We start from the raw sequence: 19868 nt of genomic DNA, 5'->3' as shown, positions 1-19868 counted from the left end.
TTTCCTCTCATTGAACGAGTCTATGGATTTCTGTTAGTTTAGCTTGAGGCCCTCATACGTTTAATGGAATTCAGCCACCTGCATACATCCCTTCCATCATAATCCTCTTCCATTCTTGATCTTCTGTTGATTTCAGTGCTGTAGGTCATACCTGGGCCTTCTCCCTCAGCATCAAAGAAGTTGACGTGATCGTCCACTGGAGCAGAGCCTGCCTTGACCCCGAGGTGGGAGGTGACCTCCCCTACAGGTGCCGTCATCTTCCATGGTGCTTAAGATCCTCATGGTGCTGAGCCACCTCTTCTATCTGGACCTGATGCCGTCCAGGGCATCCATCTCTTATGCACAGTGCTCCTCCAAGATGTGGCCTACTAAGACCCCATCCTATTTGGGGAGGAGCACAAAAAGAAACATCCCCTGGCACTGTCCATCAGACAAGTCTCGACGTATCTAACGTGGAATGTGTGAGCTGGCTGCTATGACTGCCACTGCTGTTCCAAGCTCCTCCTCGGTGCCACTGGTGTTGATGGGCCATTCAAAAAAGATATAGCAGCCATAGAAAAAGTAGAGAGAGGGGTGACAAAAATGATAAAGGGGATGGAAAAGCTCCCTTAAGGAGAAAGACTAAACAGATTAGTTCTCTTTAGCTTGGAAAAGAGATAACTGAGAAGGGATATGATTGAAATTTATAAAATCATGAATGGGATGGAACGGATAACAAACGGGAACAAACTAATAGCCTCATCAACATGCATTTGCATATGATGAGCGCTGTTAGTTTTTGGAGGGGGTTGGCTGCGTGTTTTTGACACGTTAAACCCCTTATTGTATAAAGGGTAATAGACGTGTATCAAAAACTCATGGCCAATTTTAGGTTAAACAGTGCACTCCGCTGAGCACACCATACTGTATCGGCCTGTCAATGGGATTATCAGGGTTAAGATTTAAAAGCAGCCATAGAAAGATAGGTTTTTAGACTGGAATTAAAGAAGGCAAGAGAGGGAGCATGATGCAACAACTCAGGAAGTCTCTTCCAAGTATATGGTACGTCAAAGTGGAAAGCATGGCGTCGGGAAATGGCGGTAGAAGAGAAAGGAACAGAAAGTAGAAACTTTCCTGAGGAGTGGAATTTACAACGAGGGTATAGGTATTGAGGAGCTGCAGAGTGAAGGCTCCTGTAAATGCATAAGTTGAGCTTGAACTGCATGTGGAAACAGATAGGTAGGCCAAGTAGTGATTTCAGAAGAGGGGGATTTTATGGGTGTGAGGCGCCTTTAGTGAAAGATAAGTCATGCAGCTGAATTTTGGATGGGTTGTAGTGGAGAGATTATGATTCACTGGGAGACCTATGAGGTGTGATTGCACAGGTCTAAGCAGGAGGTGATGAGAGAGTGGATAAGGCTTCTGCTAGTGTGCTCAGAAAGGACGAGATGAATTTTGATGATGATGATGATGATGATGATGATGATGATAGAAAAAGAAATGGCACATTTTAGCAGTGTTTTTGGATTTGTGTAGGGAAGAAGAGAGAGGAGGTGAAGATAACCCCAAGGTAATGTGCTGAGGGGATGGGAGGATTACAGCATTCTCCACAGAAATAGAGAAAGGAGGAAAAGGGAAGGTGGGCTTGGGGGGCAGGGGGTGGAGATAAGGAGCTCTGTCGTGGCCATGTTGAGAGTAAGACAGTGGTGGGACATCCAGGCAACAGTGTCAAACAAACAGGCTGAGATTTGAGACTGGATTATTGATGAAATGTCTGGTGTAGGGAAAGAAATGTGGGCATCAGCATAAAGACGGAATTGAAAGACATGAGAAGAGATCGGAGCACCAAGGGAATTAGTTTACAGAGAGAAGAGGGCCCAGGCAGATCCCTGAGGTACACCAATTGATATTGGGATGGCAGTAGAGCAGGTTCCGGCAGAGGACAACGCCAAAAGTGCAGCGGGAAAGGTAAGAAGAGAACCAAGCTAGGACGGAGTCCTGAAATCCAAGTGAGGACGAGGTGTACTTGGCAACAGATGGGTCTAGGAGTAAAAGCCTTTGGTTTTTAGCCATTATCAGGCCATTGGCGACGCTGGCAAGGGCTGTTTCTGTGGTATGCAGAGGGTGGAAACCAGGCCTGGAGTGGATAAAGAATGCCTTGAGATGAAAGAAAGTGAAGACAGTGGAAGGTGAACAGCCCGCTGAAGTAGTTTGGAAGCAGGAGGGAGGAGGGAGATGGGGTGATAGCAGAGCAGGCAGGAACCAGTCAGGGTTTTCCGAGGAGTGCTGTAATTACTTGCCTTTTGAAGGCAGCCTGAATAGTAACAGTGTAAAGTGATAGATTGAGGCTGTGACGGATGGAAGGGATGACTGCAGGGGAAATAGAGCTGAGAAGCTGGGTGGGAATGATTTTCTGTCATTAGATTCTCTGACTTTGCTTAAAAAAAAAAAAAATCTGGGCTGCTGCTGTTTCCTGCTCTTTCCCTCACTGTCCACATTTGAAAACTGTTCTGCTTTAACATTGTTAAAGTTACACGAGATGCCTGTCGTGGACTTTTGTGCGCAGCCTGCTTCTCCAGATTAGACTCCTGGAGCAGTCCCCTCGCGGGTCTGCGTTCTGCTGCGCGTATATACGTCATCAGGCCTCTATTCCTGCTCATCGCGCTGGCTCACCATGCTCGGAGGACTCCTCTTCACTTTCACGTTCATCCATAGCCTATCCCCTCGGTATCTCTCTGCCTTAAAAATTGTTCGCGCTCTCTGTTCCGAACCTTGCATTTTCCTGCTGCCTCCTGTCTCTCTGTTTGCTTGCTTCGCTCTCTTAGTATCCACCTCATGGAGCAGGCTTCCACCTGATATCCAGGTGGCCACCATCACCCACCTGTTCACGTTGGCTTAGCCTGATGCCCAATTCCCTCAGTTTGGCTGCACTGTTGTCCGTGTTGCACTTTACTTTCTCTAAAGACTGGGACACCATATAAAAACCCATAAAGAAATACAATGATATATTACATGTACATACATTATGGGCCTGATTTTAAAAAGCATTTACTCGAGTAAAACAGGGTTTTACTCGAGTAAATGCACTTTACTTGAGTAAGTGGGCTTTTGAAAATTGCTATAATATATGCCATTGAATTGTCCATAGGATTTACTTGTGTAAGTGCACTTTACTCCAGTAAATGGCTTTTGGAAATTGCTACAATAGTAGTTACATTTACATGCGTAACTCCTTTTGAAAATTACCCCCTATGTGTCTTATAAAAAAAAAAAAGTGGTTAATTCTGGCTTTTTTTTTGGCGGGCTGTTGCAGTTGAAGCGGATTTCTGCAAAGGATGCACTCACTCACCCATACCTGGACGAAGGGCGACTGCGCTACCACACCTGCATGTGCACCTGCTGCTTCTCCGTGGCCGCCGGCCGCGTCTACACTGCTGAGTTTGAGCCCAGCGCCAGCCCCAAGTTTGACGATTCCTACGAGAAGAACCTGGCCTCCGTCTGGCAGGTCAAAGGTCTGTGCACCGCAAGAAAGAGAAAGTAGAATGAGGTCAGCTGCGGCTGAGCGGGCACGTTTTATTTATGTAATAAAACGTGTGAATCGCTTTCCAGATTTTCTTTAAAAAAAAAAAAAAAAAAGCACTCAAAGCGATGTAGAAAAACTTCATAGTGCTCAGAGATCAGACCCTGCAGTTTGGAAAGTTTGCAGTCGGTTGGATGCCGTAATTATTCTTGGTTTCTTCTCTTCCAGAACTAGTCCATCATTTTATAACTGACCATCAGCAGGGGAAACGAGCACCGCTCTGCATCAACCCGCAATCTGCAGCCTTCAAAACGTTCATTCGGTAGGTGCATTCCCTCCCCGAAGCCAGTGTCATTCCTTTCTCTGGGCCTGCAGGAATTGCGAAACCCCTCCATGTTACTAGCTGTGGGCAGTACCCCTCCTAGCACCCTGCTGGGGTGTCGGTTGCAGATTTTTACCTCCTTTTGCTAAATTTTTCTGGCTGACGGTGAAGGTACTGGCTCAGAACTAACGAGCATCCCTTCCTTTCTTCTGTTTTATGCACAGATCCACAGCTTGGCATTCATCCAAGGTATCCAAGAAAGAAGAAAGATGAAAGTTACTAATCTAAGGATTAAACTAAAACCACAAAAACAAACTCAAAACGAAAGAAAACCAGGGGGGAAAAAAAAATCCCTAAAGCCTAGAAAAATGGAAGGATTGGGGCAGAGGGCGGTGATGGAAGGTCGGTGCGATGTCTGGCTCTGTCCCGAGCTTCTGGCAGCGGGCACTGTCTACTGACAATTAAGCCCTTACACTGAACGTGTACGGTCATTTTTTTTTTTTTTAATGTTTTAGAGTTTGTGTTCTTAACTCTGCTCAGGCAGTTCCGATCGTCTTTGTTCTCCTTCTGTCTCCCTGTCTTACCTGTGGTGTCCTTTCCCCTTCCTTCATGGCAGGTGGGATAAAGGAAACCCAGTCCCTGTGGCTGTTTCGGGCATGTGTGATATAGACATAGTTCTCTATAAAAGCAGATCCACCGTAATGAATTTAGTCTCGCCTATTAGGGGGGTCATCACTTAATGCTAGTGATCGTTATGTGGCACCTTAAGTCCACTGCAAGTAATCATCAGTCGTCCCCCCTCCCCCCTCAGGAAACCTCCCCCACCCCCACCCCGTGGTGCATAGTGGGTCCACTTTTTTTTTTTTTTTTTACTATCTGTGCCTAGCACGCTTTCCTTCCTCTTTATATTGTTGAGAAATCTTATACTGAAGCGCTCTGCCCTTCTGGACAGTCTCTGGTTGATGGCAGACGTTACGGGAGCCCGCGGCCTATCTGCGCAGGCCCGGAGTTGCGGCGCCTGTGGCTGCTGTCTGACCGCCGCCTCCTGCTCTTCACGTGGTGCTTTCTTTTTCTCTTTCAAATGCTGCTCTCAAGGGGGCAGGGAGGGAAATGGGGGGGGGGGGAGGGCGGAGGGGAGAAAGCTGGATCCATGTATCTCATCTTCCAGGACAGAGTGGTTTGATTTCTGCACTCGTAAGACTTGTTGTCTGCTTTCCACCTGTTTCTCTGGAGTTCTTGAGCCTCGGGTGGATGTGTGTTTATCTGGGTTTTAACCTTTTCAACCTTGGCACATGATACGCTCTCTCCTTCACCCCAGTCATAAAATCTTGATTTGCTCTGCTTTCCTAGGAATTACAAAATTGTGCAGCGTGTCAATGATCTGGAAGGGTCCAAGCCTTAAAGCCACTGGCAAGTTTATATGGACTGAGGAGGGTGAATTTTATCAAAGAAGAGCCTTACACAGAGAATGCATGCTTGTAATGGGGTTGTAATCTTAGCAAAGAAGACCCTGTTTTTGGAGGGAGAGTGCTTATAATGTGGTATAAATATATTGGAGAGGGTTGCAGCAGAGAAATCCGTATTATAGGAGGGCAGTGCACTTAGAACAGGGTGTAAAGGAGGTCAGGTCCAGCAGCCATCAAGGTGCAGGAAAAGCACTGGGATCATGACCTTGAGAGAACTATAGAGAATGAAGACGGCATAATCCCGTGGGACAATCCTGTGCCTACTGATAAGAAGCTTGATGCACAGGAACAGCATGGCTGATAGAAGTGTCAGTGCCAAGTGACTAATCTGCGGACTGTATGTGGAAAGAGAGAGAAGATCCTCAAGTACCAAATGATGCAACTAGAGACCAAGACAATGTGGCAGAAAGATACAGAAATTGTCCTAATTGTATTTGGTGGCACTGGCCTGATTACAAAGACCTTTCAGGCACATCTGGACATGTTGCCTGTACATATGACACCTCCTGAACTCCAGGGAAAGCTCTCTTTGTCATAATGCAAATATTAAGAAGGGCATTAGCAGTAAACTTGATAGACTGAGATCATACTCAGCATACCCTGGCTTGTGTGTGAGGTTCATTCCTGTCGAGGTATGTGAAAAATCAACCCATCTGGAGGCATTACCCTGAGAGGAACCTTTATAGAGTAACGGTGTGCTTTATTATAGGAGCCTTATGCTGGAGAGACAAAGGTGCTCAAGTGAGGGTTCAGGATACTCCTAGCTAGTTTTCAAGATATCCCTAATCAATGTACATGAGGCTTAACATTAATTTAGCTCTTAAACCCAATATGCAAACTGATCTCATGCATACTCACAGGAATACTTTGAAAATTAGACCGGCTAGGGGAGCCCAAGCATCACAGTTACAGCAGAGTGAGTCTAATTCAGAGAGAGGGAATAATATAATTATAGTGGAAGAATGCAGTGGAGTTGGGGACCCCATCTCCAGAGAAGTACCCACTTCCTGTAACCCATCAAAGAAAGTGCTAATGGGACACTGCTGATAAAATACTTTAGTGCTATAGAACTGACCCGATGACCCCAGTTCCTGTCTGGAGACTTTCAGGGCCATTCCTGGTTCTCTGAATTTCCATCTCCTAGTGCATTGTGGGACTTATAGTCCTTGCTGCTTTCATTTGGGAATAGGCACCTTAAAGGTACCAAAATACAACAGAGGGGAAAAGAGGGGTGTCCAAAACACCCAGCATTGACCTTAAGTCTCCCTTCAGAACATGGGTTATGAAGAAGGGGCCTTCAGTCAGAGGGATCTTACTGAAAGTAAGAGACTGACCCAGTTTATTTCTCTGCATCCTATCTGTTCCCCCCACTCCCCATCCTCTGCACTCCTTAGCCCTCCACTCTCCCTGTACTGCTCTGACCAGAATGGGGCAGTAGGGAGATCCCTGTCCTACACAATTCCTCGACCCAATCCTCTCAATCTTCCTCCCCATCGCCAAAAAAAAACCCAACCCTCAAAAGAGCTTTTGAAGGGTTCAGTTGTATTTCATGATGGGGTTAAACCCTATTCCCCAGAGTTTCAACTGTCTCTCTTGACCTGCTCCTTCATTTCTTAGCCCCCATGCTAAGTCCTGTATATTTATACTGTGGTACATGTGCGTGTCTGACCTAGAATGTGTGTTTGTGTGTTTTTTTTAGGGAGAGGGAAACAGAGGGGATGACTTTTTTTTTTTTCTTTAATTTTTGTTACTGTGTTTCCAATTCCACTCAGAAAATCTACCTCTTATTCTGTGAAGTGTTGACTTTTTTTTTAACCTTATTTTGTTGCTGTAAAACGTCCTATTTTGGTTTTACAAACATGGAAAAAAAAACCAACCGGACGTTTCCTAATCTCTTGAGCCTTGTTGAGTTGTAATTTTGTTGTAATTATTATTAAAACCCCTTTGATTGTAACTAGTGTCTCCAATAAATTGTGTTGCACATTTTTCTATCACACTTCTTCCTTTGTTTACATTCTCCACATCACCAAACTCGGAGAACAACCATCTTTCTGATCAAAGAAAGAGGAGCTGGCTTTTAGTAGACTGTCTCACAGAAGCATCCCAACATTCGCCTACTCACATGGAAGGGGGATTATAGTCACTTGCCACCCTTTTTCCCCGCTGTCAAATTTTTTTCTGTACTCTCTTAATTATTTATGGTAAAATAAGCAATTGTAGTTTTCACCATGCCTTCTGCATTGTTTCTACATTTCCTAGCATGTAGGACCCCAATGGGTTATGTGCTCCCCTGCTAGTAGATGGAGATGGAGACGGAGTCAGGTTTCAAAGCTGACGACACCTTAGAATAACACCCCTGCAGTGACCTCAGCCATTCAGTATCTCTCCATCTCCTAGCAGATGTGACGTGCTTTTCCTATTAGGATCGCTGTATTCTTTAGAAGAAGAAATTCTACCTTTAAATTGGAGAAAGATTGAGCCCCGCTCTCCTGCGGTGATAACCTAAAGGTCCCTCCTCCAGTTGAGAATTCCTGAGGCAATTTCCAAGATCCCTCAGAGGTATTCCTTGGTCTGCTAGCCGGTTCCCGGCATGGACTTTGCTGATGAAATAGCTGAAAGACAGTGGGTGCGGGAAGCCGAGCGCAGCAGTCACGGCCAAAGCCATCTCTGCCCACAGCCAGAGACCATCTCTGTACTCAGCCGGTAAGTGATGAGCCCAGGTAAGTACAAAAAAAAAAAGAGGATTTCCCAATCAGAGACGTTGGAGGGGTTTTGATAAGACTTCCTCCGTTCTCCATGTTCGGCACACCGTACTGACGTCATTCCCAATCCGTTGGTGTAAAGGGAAGTGGGCATCTGAGCGGGTTGAGCTAATGGGCTAGGCCCCGCTTCAGGCTTAGTCGACGCCATCTTGCGTGCAGTTTTGTGCGCCTTGCATTGCCCTCCATACAGCGTCGGTAAGCACGGTGCTTGCCGGCTCTGCGCACGCACTGTGTGCACAAGTGCATGCACAACTTTGCACACAGTAATACGCGCACAACTACTTAGCAGGGGCCCGAAATCTGTGCGCACAAAAGTCTTCAAGTGCGAGCCGGCTGAATTTGCAATTGCCATTTCTAATGGCTTCAGCAGCAAAGAAACATAAGCGCCATTCTCTCTGCGCTGCTTGCCATATTAGGGCTACGCAGTCTGACCTGGATTCTTACTTATGTCAGCACTGTGAAGAGGCCTAGGGATAGTTGGCCTCCCCAGACTTTGCCCAACCCGTTCTTCCCATTCTAAGGATGGGTCAGCCACAACCTTAACCGGAAGTACACGGGGCTGGGTCTTCCGTAGGAGAGGGAAATTCAGCGGCACCTACTTCAGTTCTTCCTGGGCTAGGTATGGACCCGGCGGCCTTCTCTTGGGTGGAATTTTTTCAAGGCCTTCAAGCCTTTCGTACAGGCACAGTCTGCTTCACTTGCACCTATCCGGCTGGAACCACAGCCGGTAAGGCCTCCCTCACCCAGCCCTATCGGCAGACTTCGAGACATGCCTCACCTCATCAAGGGTGTTCCTGGCAGGGACTCAGCACGGATGAAGAAGGCGATCCATATTCCTTGAAAGATGGAGAAATCCCTCCAGGTTTAGAACCATATCAGACCATGTTACATTTTTTTCCATAGAGACAAATTGCCGGCCCTGATTTCCCAGACTCGGAAGACCCTGAGAGTTCCTGGGGTGGACTCCATGACGGAACCTAAGAAGAATCCCATTCTCCTAGAACAAGCAGGATGGTAGTACTCATGTGGGTGACATCATTCGATGGAACCCAACACAGAAAACATTTGTCAAAGTTTCTAGAAGCTTTGACCAGCACGCTCAGCATGCCATTATCCGCATGAGGTTCCCCTTCAGTCTTTTTCCATGGTGCAGTTGTCTCGCGGTTCGTGGAGCTCCACTTCCTTGTTTTTTGCTTGAAAGTACAGTATTTTTCCCCTAGTTCCATAGTCGAGCCCACTTCGCAGTCAGTGCCTCCTCGGTTCAAAGTCCCTGTTTTTCTGTTTCCTTGCGGTCGAATCCCAGTATCTTGCTTCTCGGTGACTCTGGTCATCATCCGCATGTCAGGTATTTTCATGGTGTCTGGCTTTCGTCTGTGTCCCCATTGCCTGCGTACCATGTGCATCACAAATACACATGAGGTTTGCATCCTCCGCCTGGGGGCTTCGCACAACGTCTGAGGGCGTCAGCTGTGTGACCAGATGACCCCCAAAGGCAGTCATGCAGCTTGACAAGATGGAGAAACCTTTTGGACCTAAAAAGTCCACTCCATCCACACCCGCGTCAGAGTTATTGACGCCAGGGGGTTGAGGGGAGCCTCTTGATACACTCCCTCTCACGACTCCTCTTTCCACTTCTTAGAAAGACCGAGGGAACGGTGATCGGTCCTCCATGATCTCACTGGTTTCCAGGACATCTGGATCCTCCGCCTCCTTGGTGCTGGGGAAAGACCGGGCCAAGCACCATGGGAGATCCCGCAAGCATCAACACCAGTCTCCGTCAGCGTGTAACTCCAGTTCCAGTGCGATACTGGCAGCTGCCATACTGCCACCGAAACGACCCCCGTGCCTTGGAGGCCCCATCCTCCAACGTGCTTGGGAGTCCCAGGCATTCCCCACCAACATTGGTGCTGGGCACCGTGCCACCTTGGAGGACAGAGGAAAAGCCGGTGACGCCTCGTCCCCCTCCCTTAGTCCTGGCCTCACCGGATTTTCAGGAGGAGTTGGACCACAGGGTGCAGACTGCGGTGCTCAGAGCTCTGCGGAGCATCGAGCCGCCCCTCCACCGGCCCCCATGCCGGAGCCTCCGCCATCTATTCTAGCACCTCTGTTTGAGTGTCTAGACGTCCTCAGTGACCTCCCGACACAAGGGACTTTCGGTTCCCCAGCAGCCACCGTTGCCCCCCTCTGAAGTGATCCATATCATTGGATTCCTCCGAGGAGGAAGACGCGGCCAGTGCTGCGTTGCCGAGGCCTCGGTCCCCTGAACCTTTGCCCAAGCCCTCTGGCCTCCCGTGACCCTCGGTTCCCTCATTGCTGGGGAACCCGTCGATTTCCCGCAGGGACCTCTGAGCCCAGGGCTAGGATCCTCCACGAGCCTCACCCACCACAATCTCGCATTGGCCTAAGTGAGGAGGAAGGCTCTTATGACCCATGGGGGGACGATTCCTCTGAGTCTTCCTCTGAATTTTTTGATGACCCCCCCTCTCCAAGCCTTCCCTGCCGGAGGAAAGGCGTCAGTCCCCCCAGAGCATCTCTCTTTTGCGGGGTTCGTCAGGGCCATGGCTGAGGTTATCCCCTTTCAACTTCTTACGGAAGAAGCTATGCGGCATAAGATGCTGGAGGTGCTCCAGTTTGTCGACACTTCCAAGGAGATCGTGGCGGTTCCCATGACATCTTTAAGGACCTTCTGCTTAAGATGTGGGAACACCCGATCTCCATCTCTCCTGTCAATAGGAACGCAGATGCCACCTATCTGGTACAGCAGGCCTTGGGATTTGAAAGGCGGCACCTCCCCCACCAGTCGGTGGTTGTAGAGTCCACCCTCAAAAAGGCTAAAATCTCCCACACTCCTGCTTCTGCCCCTCCCAGGAGACAACATAGGGAGCTGGATGCTCTGGGCACAAAGGTTTTTAAGGGCATTATGCTCATTGCCTGTATTGCCACCTACCAGTTGTACATGACCCAATACAACTGAAACCTCTGGAAACCGGTCCAGGAAGTTGCGGAGACCTTGCCGTAGCAGCAGCAGGAGTCGCTTTCAGCTATTGTCCTGCAAGGGTTAGAGGGTGGCAAACAGGTGCGATCCACCTACAATGTGTTTGAGACCACGGCCCAAGTAGCCGCCATGGGCATTGGCACCTGCAGGATGGCCTGGCTCCAGGCTTCCGACCTCCACCCAGAGGTAGAGGAAAAGCTGCCGACCTCTCCTGCACAGATGAGAGCCTCTTTGGGGATAAGGTCCAGGACGTGGTGGCTTAGTTGAATGACCACTACGAGACCTTTCAGCAGCTCTCCACTAGTGCTTGAGATGCTCCTTCCTCTATCATGAAATCTTCCCAGCCCAGCTCCAGGAAGCCCTTTTACAGGTAGAGGAAATATTATCCCCCCCCAGCCTCTCGAGCTTGCACACCACATACTAGCTCCAGGGGCTGCTCCCGTTAGCAGCAGGCACCCAGGCTTCAGCCAGTGCCGCAGCAAGCCCCGGCCATGGGCTTTTGACTGGCAGCAAGGGAGCATGAGTCAGCAAAACATTCCCCCGGCGTCGGATCCCCCGGAAGGAGGCAGGCTTATCTGCTTTGCCCACCACTGGGGGTCCATCATCTCAGACCAATGGGTCTTTACCATTGTCAGACGGCTCCCAGGGAACTCTCCCCCATGTCCATCGTGGGGTTCATCCGCCCAACAGGTCATACTTCGGGCAGAACGCTCTGCTCTTCTCATAGCAGGGGCAGTAGAGCCCATTCCTTGCCCTCAACAGGGCTGAGGGTTCTGTTCGAGGTATTTCCTCATACCGAAGAGAAATGGAGGCTTGCACCCCATTCTCGACCTCAGGGCACTGAACAAATTTCTCTTAAAAGAAAAGTTTGATGGTTTCTCTGGGCACTCTGAGTCCCTCAAAAGAGGAGACTGGCTCTGTTCCCTTGATCTCAAGGAGGCTTATGCTCACATAGCTGTCTTCCCCAGCCACAGAAAATACCGCCGCTTCATGGTGGGGAAAGTTCATTACCAGTACAAGGGTGCTGCCTTTTGGGTTGGTCTCAGCCCCTCTCATGTCTTCACCAAATTCTTAGCAGTGGTGGCCACGTACCTCGGGCGTCATGCGGTGCATGTTTTCCTGTACCTAAATGACTGGTTGATCAAGAGCGACTCCCACGCAGGGGCGGTGAGCACTTTAGCCCTGACCGTGCAGACTTTGCAGTCCTTGGGGTTTGTAATCAAGTATCCAAAGTCTCTTACCTCTGCCTGTCTCCTCAGCTGGAGTTTATAGGAACCAGACATGGCGCAGACAAGAGCATTTCTGCCCCGCGATTGGGCTCTGGTCCTCGCCTCGCTGGCAGCCTTTGTGCACAGCAGTAGGCAGGTGACGGCCCACCTTCTGCTCCTTTTGTTGGGCCACATAGCGGCTTCGGACCAGTTTCACAGCCATAGCTGTCTTCTGGCCATGTTAAAAGAAGATAAACAGAAGAATAGTAAAAGAGATAGGAGTATAAATGGGGAGGGGGGGGAGGGATATTATTTGAGGACACGGGTTTTAGGTTTGGAATGAATGCATGGGTATGTGTGAGGGGGTGTAAATGGTGTGATGTATTTTAAAATGTAATATTCTCTGTACGAGAAATATTTATATTGTGGATAAACATAATGAGAAAATATTGAGTGAAGAATAAAGAGAATTTTTTTTTATTTAAGTGCAGTAGCATTTGTTGAGATATGAGCATAAACAGCCTGTCTGTGTGTAATTCTAGTATAGAGAGGAGACAGTGCATATACGGTAACATTTGATAGTGTATAGTGCAGTTACAACCAGCTATATAAGAGAGAGTCACAGCACTAGTGCCAAGACTATCAGAAATGTACACACAACTGCTGCAGCATTCAAAATAGCATCATCATCAGAAGCAGAGAGAGAGAGAGACACCCACATGAGAGAACTTCAGGGCATTTGGGAAAAGACGGCCACTGGCAATTCCCAGTTCCAGCTTGCAGGTGAGAGATTTCCATGAAGGGTGGGATTTGTGCATGTTGTTTTCCTATTTTAAAACAAAGCTGATGACTCTTTAAAAGGGCAATCACAAAGAGTTTATGGTAACAGGCTACTAAAAACTACTTTTTGGTTCAGGGAAAGGTTTGGTTTAGAGTGAGTCACTGAGATTATTGTATGGTGAATTGTTGCCCAGTGACGTGTTTAAGTCAAACTGGGGTCACTGAGAATGTCATAATGATGTGTGATGATATATCTTATTTGCTATTATGACATATATTTTGTTTGTCAGGAAGCATTGTTAATAAACCTGGGTGACTTCTTATCTGTTTGTGCCTAACAGTGTGGTGTGTTTTTTTTTTCGTTGTTTTTTTTTAATATAGGGTGGTGCCTGGAAATAAATAAGGAGAAGTTTATCAGGGTAATCTTTCTCTAATAAAGGGAAGAAATTTGGGGAGCTAAATTTAGGACAATTTGCCAGGGTTTCTTCCCTGATAGTTGACAACATTAGTGAACCTGATGATCTCTGTCTCTATCTGTTGGTTGGTGGGCATAACCCATGCATCTGGACTGGTCTGACTGGATTCTAGGAAAGGAAATTATCAGGTAAGAATTAATTTCATCTCTTAGGTGCGTAAATCCTTTGAAAATTGCCACCTGTATATGATTAGACATCCAATTTCTCTTTTTGGGGGGAATCATATTAAATATGAGCATTTTCAAAGTATGCTACAGTACACCCCAAGTTATTAGCATCTAAAAGAATAAGTAAATTTATAACCTCTGTACTGAGTTTTTATCTTGCACTTTTTAGATTTAACAATTTTCTTAGCTAATTGAAATTAGGTAATTAAAACTAGACTTTCATGACATTATAGGCCTACATTAGAGGGGTATAGACCTTTGACAATATTAAAGCCATGCCCCCTGAAAATACGCATTTAAGCACAAAATGACATAAGGATTTTTTCTTGGTGGTGTTCCTACTTTTGTAGTATTTATTTTTTTAGCAGTTTAACAAGAAGTTGCCAGACTGGGTCAGACCAAGGGTCCAACAAGCCCAGTATCCTGTTTCCAACAGCGGCCAATCCAAGACACAAGTACCAAGATCCCATGCCACTAATGCTGGCAGCAAGTAGTGGCTATTCCATATTGATAGTTACCTGTATGTTATCTGTATTTTTAACAATCAACAGAATAAGGTGCATATACCGGTAAGTTTTAAATGATTATCAATAGTCTTTTTTTTTTAATTTTATAGGGACTGTGCTTTGAGGTTTCTTGTTTTGACTTGCGCTCATAGAAAAAATATAGTATAGACTTGTTTGTACCTTCTTAGGGTTGACACTCTTCCACACCCATTTCTAAAGAAAAGAATCCAACTTGTTTTAGAAATAGTTTTCTTTCAGTCACCAACCTGTTCTTGAGGGACTGAGGAGAATTTGCTATGCTGCTTTTTCCCTAAAATCTGGTCTGACTGCTGTTAACAGCTGCAGGGTAAGAGAGAAATAAGGAGGAGTTTCAACCTAGGGGCGTGACCACATCCTGAGATGTACTAAACTGTGGAGGATCCTTCAGAAATCTCTAGCTACTGAAGAGATAGAGACGTCTAACTACAAGAGAGCCAATGGGTCTTCTAAGTCTATCCTGCTTTATTTTCTAAAGATTCCCCTTTGTTAAAACAGCTTTGTACACTGATAGTGGAAGAAGAGTATCTATCTGCACTACAACAGATAACTAATGGAGATTCTCCTTCAGGTAAAGTGGTAGAACTGTTGCATGTTATATTTTCAAATGTTACTTTAGTACTGGAGCAAGTTTCTATCACACACCCATTCTCGTTTGTCACCTCAGTACAGGTACGGATTGGGCAGCAGCAGCAACACAAGCTTCCTTCACACATACTGCCTCACCATAGAACAGGTACAGCATTGGAGGCAACAATGAAAGCTCCCCACCAGCACACACAGACTGCCTCATCACAGAACCGATACCGCACAGGCAGTGCAGGCTACACACAGACACACACACTCTGTCTCTCTGTCCCATCACAGAACAGGTATCGCACAGGCAGTGCAGGCTACACACAGACACACACACTCTCTCTCTCTCTCCCATCACAGAACAGGTACCGCACAGGCAGTGCAGGCTACACACAGACACCCTCTGTCATCACAGAACAGGTACCGCACAGGCAGTGCAGACTACACACAAACACACACACTCTGTCTCTCTGTCCCATCACAGAACAGGTATCACACAGGCAGTGCAGGCTACACACAGACACACACTCTCTCTCTCTCTCCCATCACAGAACAGGTATCGCACAGGCAGTGCAGGCTACACACAGACACCCTCTGTCATCACAGAACAGGTACCGCACAGGCAGTGCAGACTACACACAGACACACACACACACTCTCTCTCTCTCTGTCCCATCACAGAACAGGTTCAGCACAGGCAGTGCAGGCTACACACAGACACACACTCTCATCACAGAACAGGTTCAGCACAGGCAATGCAGGCTATACACAGACACACAATCTCTTTCTCTCTCATCCCAGAACCGGTACCGCACAGGCAGTACAGGCTCCTCAAACACACACTGCCCCATCACAGGCAGCAGTAGTGCTAGCTCCCCACCACAGACACATACTGCCCTATCACAGAATAGGTACAGCACAGACAGCAGGAGTGCAGGATTCCCTCACACATTCTTAGAGTTGAAAATATCTGTATTGTGCCAATCTAGTTGCATCTATTTTATTGTTTTCCAGAACCCTCTGGCTTCTGCTAGGCTGCTTCCCACATGGAGATCCTGTGTCCAGGTAACTAGTTAACCTTTGAAACGGTGAGGAGCCCACTGTTCTGATGGAGGTATGTACAGAAAAAGACACTCCTCTTTCTCTGCGTATTTTCTCCCAGCAAGCTCTATTCCTTAGTGTGGCCAGGACACAAAATTGTTCTGCTTTTCACTTTGGCCATACACAGAAAAAGCAATCTGAATGAATTTCACAGATGACACCCATGGGCAGATCTAGAATTTTGAAAAAAGGAGCGGTGGGTGATACGGAAGGTGTGGTGTATCTCCCTACATCCCATCTCTCTCCCCCCCCCCCCACCCCCATCCTGTGCATACTCATCTTACCTTTTGTGCCTCTCTCCCCTTCCCTTTTTCCACATAGTCCCTCCCACTTTTCTCTCTCCCCCCATCTCATTCAAATACCTCTCCTCCCATCCCCTTAAATCCATCTCTATCTCCCCCTTACATTCTTTTCCATCTCCTATTCCCACCCATCTAAGGTTCCTCCCCCCATCCCAGGGGGGGGTCTGTTTCATCTCCCCCTGCCCTTGGAGTTCTCTCTCTCCCCCCACGCAGGGTCCTTCCCTTCTCTCCACTTCCCTATCTCCCCAAATTCCTCTGTTTCCCTCTTCCTCCTCAGTTTCTTCTCTATCATTCCCTGCCTCCCCCACCCTTCACAGGTTTCTTTCCATCTCCCCTTCCTCTCAGACTCCTCTCCGTTTGAAGGGATGCAGAACTCTGGGCTGGGCAGTGGCAGTCCAACAGGAGAGAGACATGATGGGCATGTGCCCCCTCTGTCCCTTTGACTGCTCTTCCTCCCCCAGTGCTGTGCACTTTCTTTGCAATCAGGAAGCACAGGATGATGGAGGGAGCAGCTGCAGAGGCTGGGAGTGGGTGCTTGCTGTGACCCCATGCTGCCAATCTGCCATCATTGCTGTTAATTTGACTGCCGGGGGGGGGGGGGGGGGGGGGGAAGCAGAAGACTTTTTTAAACATGTAATGTTTGATACGGCATTTACCAAAGTGACGTCCCGTATTCTGGGCTGTCTCAGAGGTCACCCTGTGTATTAGTGTGAGGTGACAGAGGACGAGAAGACTCCTGATGTAGGTGATGGTGATCAGATAGTCCCCAAATATGTGTGGAAGTATGATCAGAGGTCAGTACTGACAAGATGTGGTGGTAAAAATGTTCTGAATGGTGAATGAGGATGTAAGACACTTGTGCTCAAGGTCAGTTCATAGCTTGCTAGGGAACACTGAATATATTTTGCTAAGAGAGATAACACAATATACACACAGTGTGAGATGATAGATAGCTCTTACTCCCTTTGCTAGGAGCTATTAAGAGCATTCTGGCACATCTTACTGCCTCCACACAGCCTTCATAGTTTCCTCCTTCAGCAGCCTTCCCCTCTTCTAACCTGAGGTCTGCAAAGCTCCAAGGTCACGAGCACAAAATGGTAACGTGACTTAGTCATAAGATTGCTACTTATTTTAATGCCAGCTAGTATATTGTGAGTTAAATCTTGATCTTGGCTGGCTGCATCAGCGAACATAGTATAGGCTCTGAAAAAAAAATGGCTGAAGCTGGAAGCACCTGGCATATGTCCAGATTAGTTTTAGTAAAACTTTTTATTAAGAAATATATTATAGAATTGCATACAGTATTCACAGGTACTTTATAGTGATTTCATAGTAGTGTTTCTACATGCTTTATTATGATTGCTCCACTTGTACTAGTGCAGATATTATTCTAGATATTATTTTGATTATAGATTATGATAAGTTTAAAGAATATTAGGTAGTGGTCACATAGTAACATATGAGAAATAATGAATATACACAAAACTTACAAATTTTACCATTTACGAGTGGTCCTCAGACAAACGTAGCAAGTTTCTCTTATCTGTTAATTTGGCAATATACTCAAAGAAAACCAAATGGTGCCTGTCCCATTTCAAAGTGCCTATAACCCCAGCACACACCCTATGACACATTCGGATTCCCTGCGGAGAGCTGACAGGTAGCAAGACAAATCTCTGCTCTGACCAGGGGTCTCCAGCGCTGACATGTCTCCAAACGAGAACTGCTTAGCTGATTCTCTGGTTGGGGAGAGCCAGGAGCCCTCTTCTTACCAGGAAAGTGAAACGGCTTCTGCTAGGCCTTTGCATATAAACATTCCCTATTTGTTGGGGGATTAAGATATTTACTCTTGCTTATTGTGCTGATATATAATTTGTTTGTCTTTCCGGTGGCGTTCTCATAAGTGCTAGTTTTGTTTTTCTCATATATTATACTTGGTAAATATACTTATATACTCTTATATCACATAGAGTTGTTAGTTATTATTATTATAGGAAAGGGTTGGGTAATGTTCCCAGGCGCATTCTCCTGACTCCTCCTACTCATAACCCCCACTCAGCTTCACCCGTGGCACCCTGTTCTTCCTACCCCTTCCCTCTGCTGTTTTCTAAGTTCTGGGCTTTGTTCCTGTACAAGACCATGAAATGTATGCTGGAAAACTGTTATCAGTGTAGGTCTCAGAACATGCCGTGGCTATGTAACTATTCACTACTGTTAGGCAGAGCTGCCGGGTCACCCAGTGGAGGGAGATTTTAAGTCCTGGGCTTTTTGATAACACCCTATTGCTTCATTTTTTTGACCTGTATTAGTCCATACTGCACTGGTGAATGGAAATTTTCAAACAGACAAATAAACCAGGACTCCCTTCTGAAACTGTTCCTCTGGGTTAGGGTTACCCGATTGCTCCCGATAACAGGGACAGGTCCTGCCAGACCTGGCTTAGCTTCATTCTTGGATTTGTAGCTCCTGCTCCGTGTAGTGAAATTGAGAGCCACAAATTACAGAGAGAGAATGGCGGGCAAAACCAAGTTTGGCTGTGCCTGTCCTTGAAGACACGGAGATACTGTATTTAGTGACATTACCCTGTGGGTATAATTGCTATGAGACTGAGAATTTATTCTATTTTGCTCTTTCGGTTTCAGGTGGGCCTCCTCCTAAGGGCTCTCTTGGTCTCTTCAGGATGGCAGCTCTTCGTTGAAGGTACTGTGTGCACCAAAACTGAAGTTGGGTTATATATTTTGGCCTTAACTGTTCTTCTGTTTTTTTCCTTTTTATCTTTTTGTTACTCATTCTGTCTGTTTCTTTCACTCCCTCTCTGAATCTCTCTCTGTACAATCACTGACCATCATTGCCACATTATTTCTTCCCTCCAGCAACTCCTTCCGTCTCCACCTCTGATCCTGTGCTCCGTGCCAGACTTGGATACAATATCACTCTGGGCTGTAGCTTTTCCCATGGCAGGAGCAGGGGGCTCTCTTCTTCTGGCCACATTCCAGTCACCATCCTCTGGTACTTCTACTACAACCATGAATCAAAGCTGGTCTACAGTCACTATGGGAATGGTGCCCAACCCAATGCTTCAGCCCAGCAGCACCCAGACTATCATGGCAGAGCTCTGATGCCACGCAGGCCACCTGCACGTGGAAACGCTTCCCTGAGACTCTTAGGGGTGAGGTTGGCGGATGTTGGAGTATACCGCTGTGTTGTCATGGATGCCACTGGCCTAGCCTATGCTGAGACCAGTCTGGAAGTTTATGGTATGTGAGATGTATTCAAATGTTAGCTCTAGTTTCTAGGTAGGAGCCAAATAAGGCTACCAGATTTCTGGTGATCAAATTGGGGAAAATGTTTTCCTTAGTACAAACACTAAGCAGGTAGTAGGTTCAAGGGAGTTTCCACAGTGGCAAACTTTGAGCAATTTAGTTTCACAATATATAGAGGTCCATATTCAAAGTCATTTAGCTGGATAACTGATAAGTATTTTGTATTAATAAAATAATTTGCTCACCTTTTGAACTCTTGGGCTTTTTCATTCCCTTTCCATTCCTGTTTCTGCTTTTTGCTCTGTCTGCTCTCTCTTTATCCTTCTTCCTTTTCTTTCCTGTTTTAGTTGTCTCTTACTCATCTGTCATTCCTTTAGCCATGTGCATTTCTTTCCTTTTTGTCACTGCC

General features: G+C 46.8%; 2 protein-coding genes across 2 annotated transcripts in view; both read left to right on the top strand.

The window, feature by feature from the left end:
• Positions 1-4911, top strand: part of LOC115094173 (serine/threonine-protein kinase NLK2-like) — a 49738-nt gene extending 44827 nt beyond the window's left edge. Inside the window, exons 9-11 of the mRNA XM_029606945.1 lie at positions 3293-3491; positions 3728-3821; positions 4046-4911. Coding sequence (XP_029462805.1) covers positions 3293-3491; positions 3728-3821; positions 4046-4094 — 342 coding nt within the window. The 3' untranslated portion in view covers positions 4095-4911. The remainder of the gene's footprint in view (positions 1-3292; positions 3492-3727; positions 3822-4045) is intronic.
• A 9543-nt stretch (positions 4912-14454) lies between these two features.
• Positions 14455-19648, top strand: LOC115094172 (programmed cell death 1 ligand 1-like). The gene is made up of 4 exons (XM_029606944.1): positions 14455-14788; positions 15808-15907; positions 18839-18896; positions 19070-19648. Exons 2-4 carry the CDS (start codon positions 15902-15904, stop codon positions 19459-19461), a joined length of 456 nt encoding a protein of 151 aa, XP_029462804.1. The 5' UTR covers positions 14455-14788; positions 15808-15901; the 3' UTR covers positions 19462-19648.
• Positions 19649-19868: the final 220 nt, after the last annotated feature.

Source organism: Rhinatrema bivittatum, chromosome 6 (genome assembly GCF_901001135.1).
Source record: "Rhinatrema bivittatum chromosome 6, aRhiBiv1.1, whole genome shotgun sequence".
NCBI lineage: Eukaryota > Metazoa > Chordata > Amphibia > Gymnophiona > Rhinatrematidae > Rhinatrema > Rhinatrema bivittatum.
Note: the sequence above shows the minus strand (reverse complement) of the source record. Positions and strands in the feature narration are given on the sequence as shown.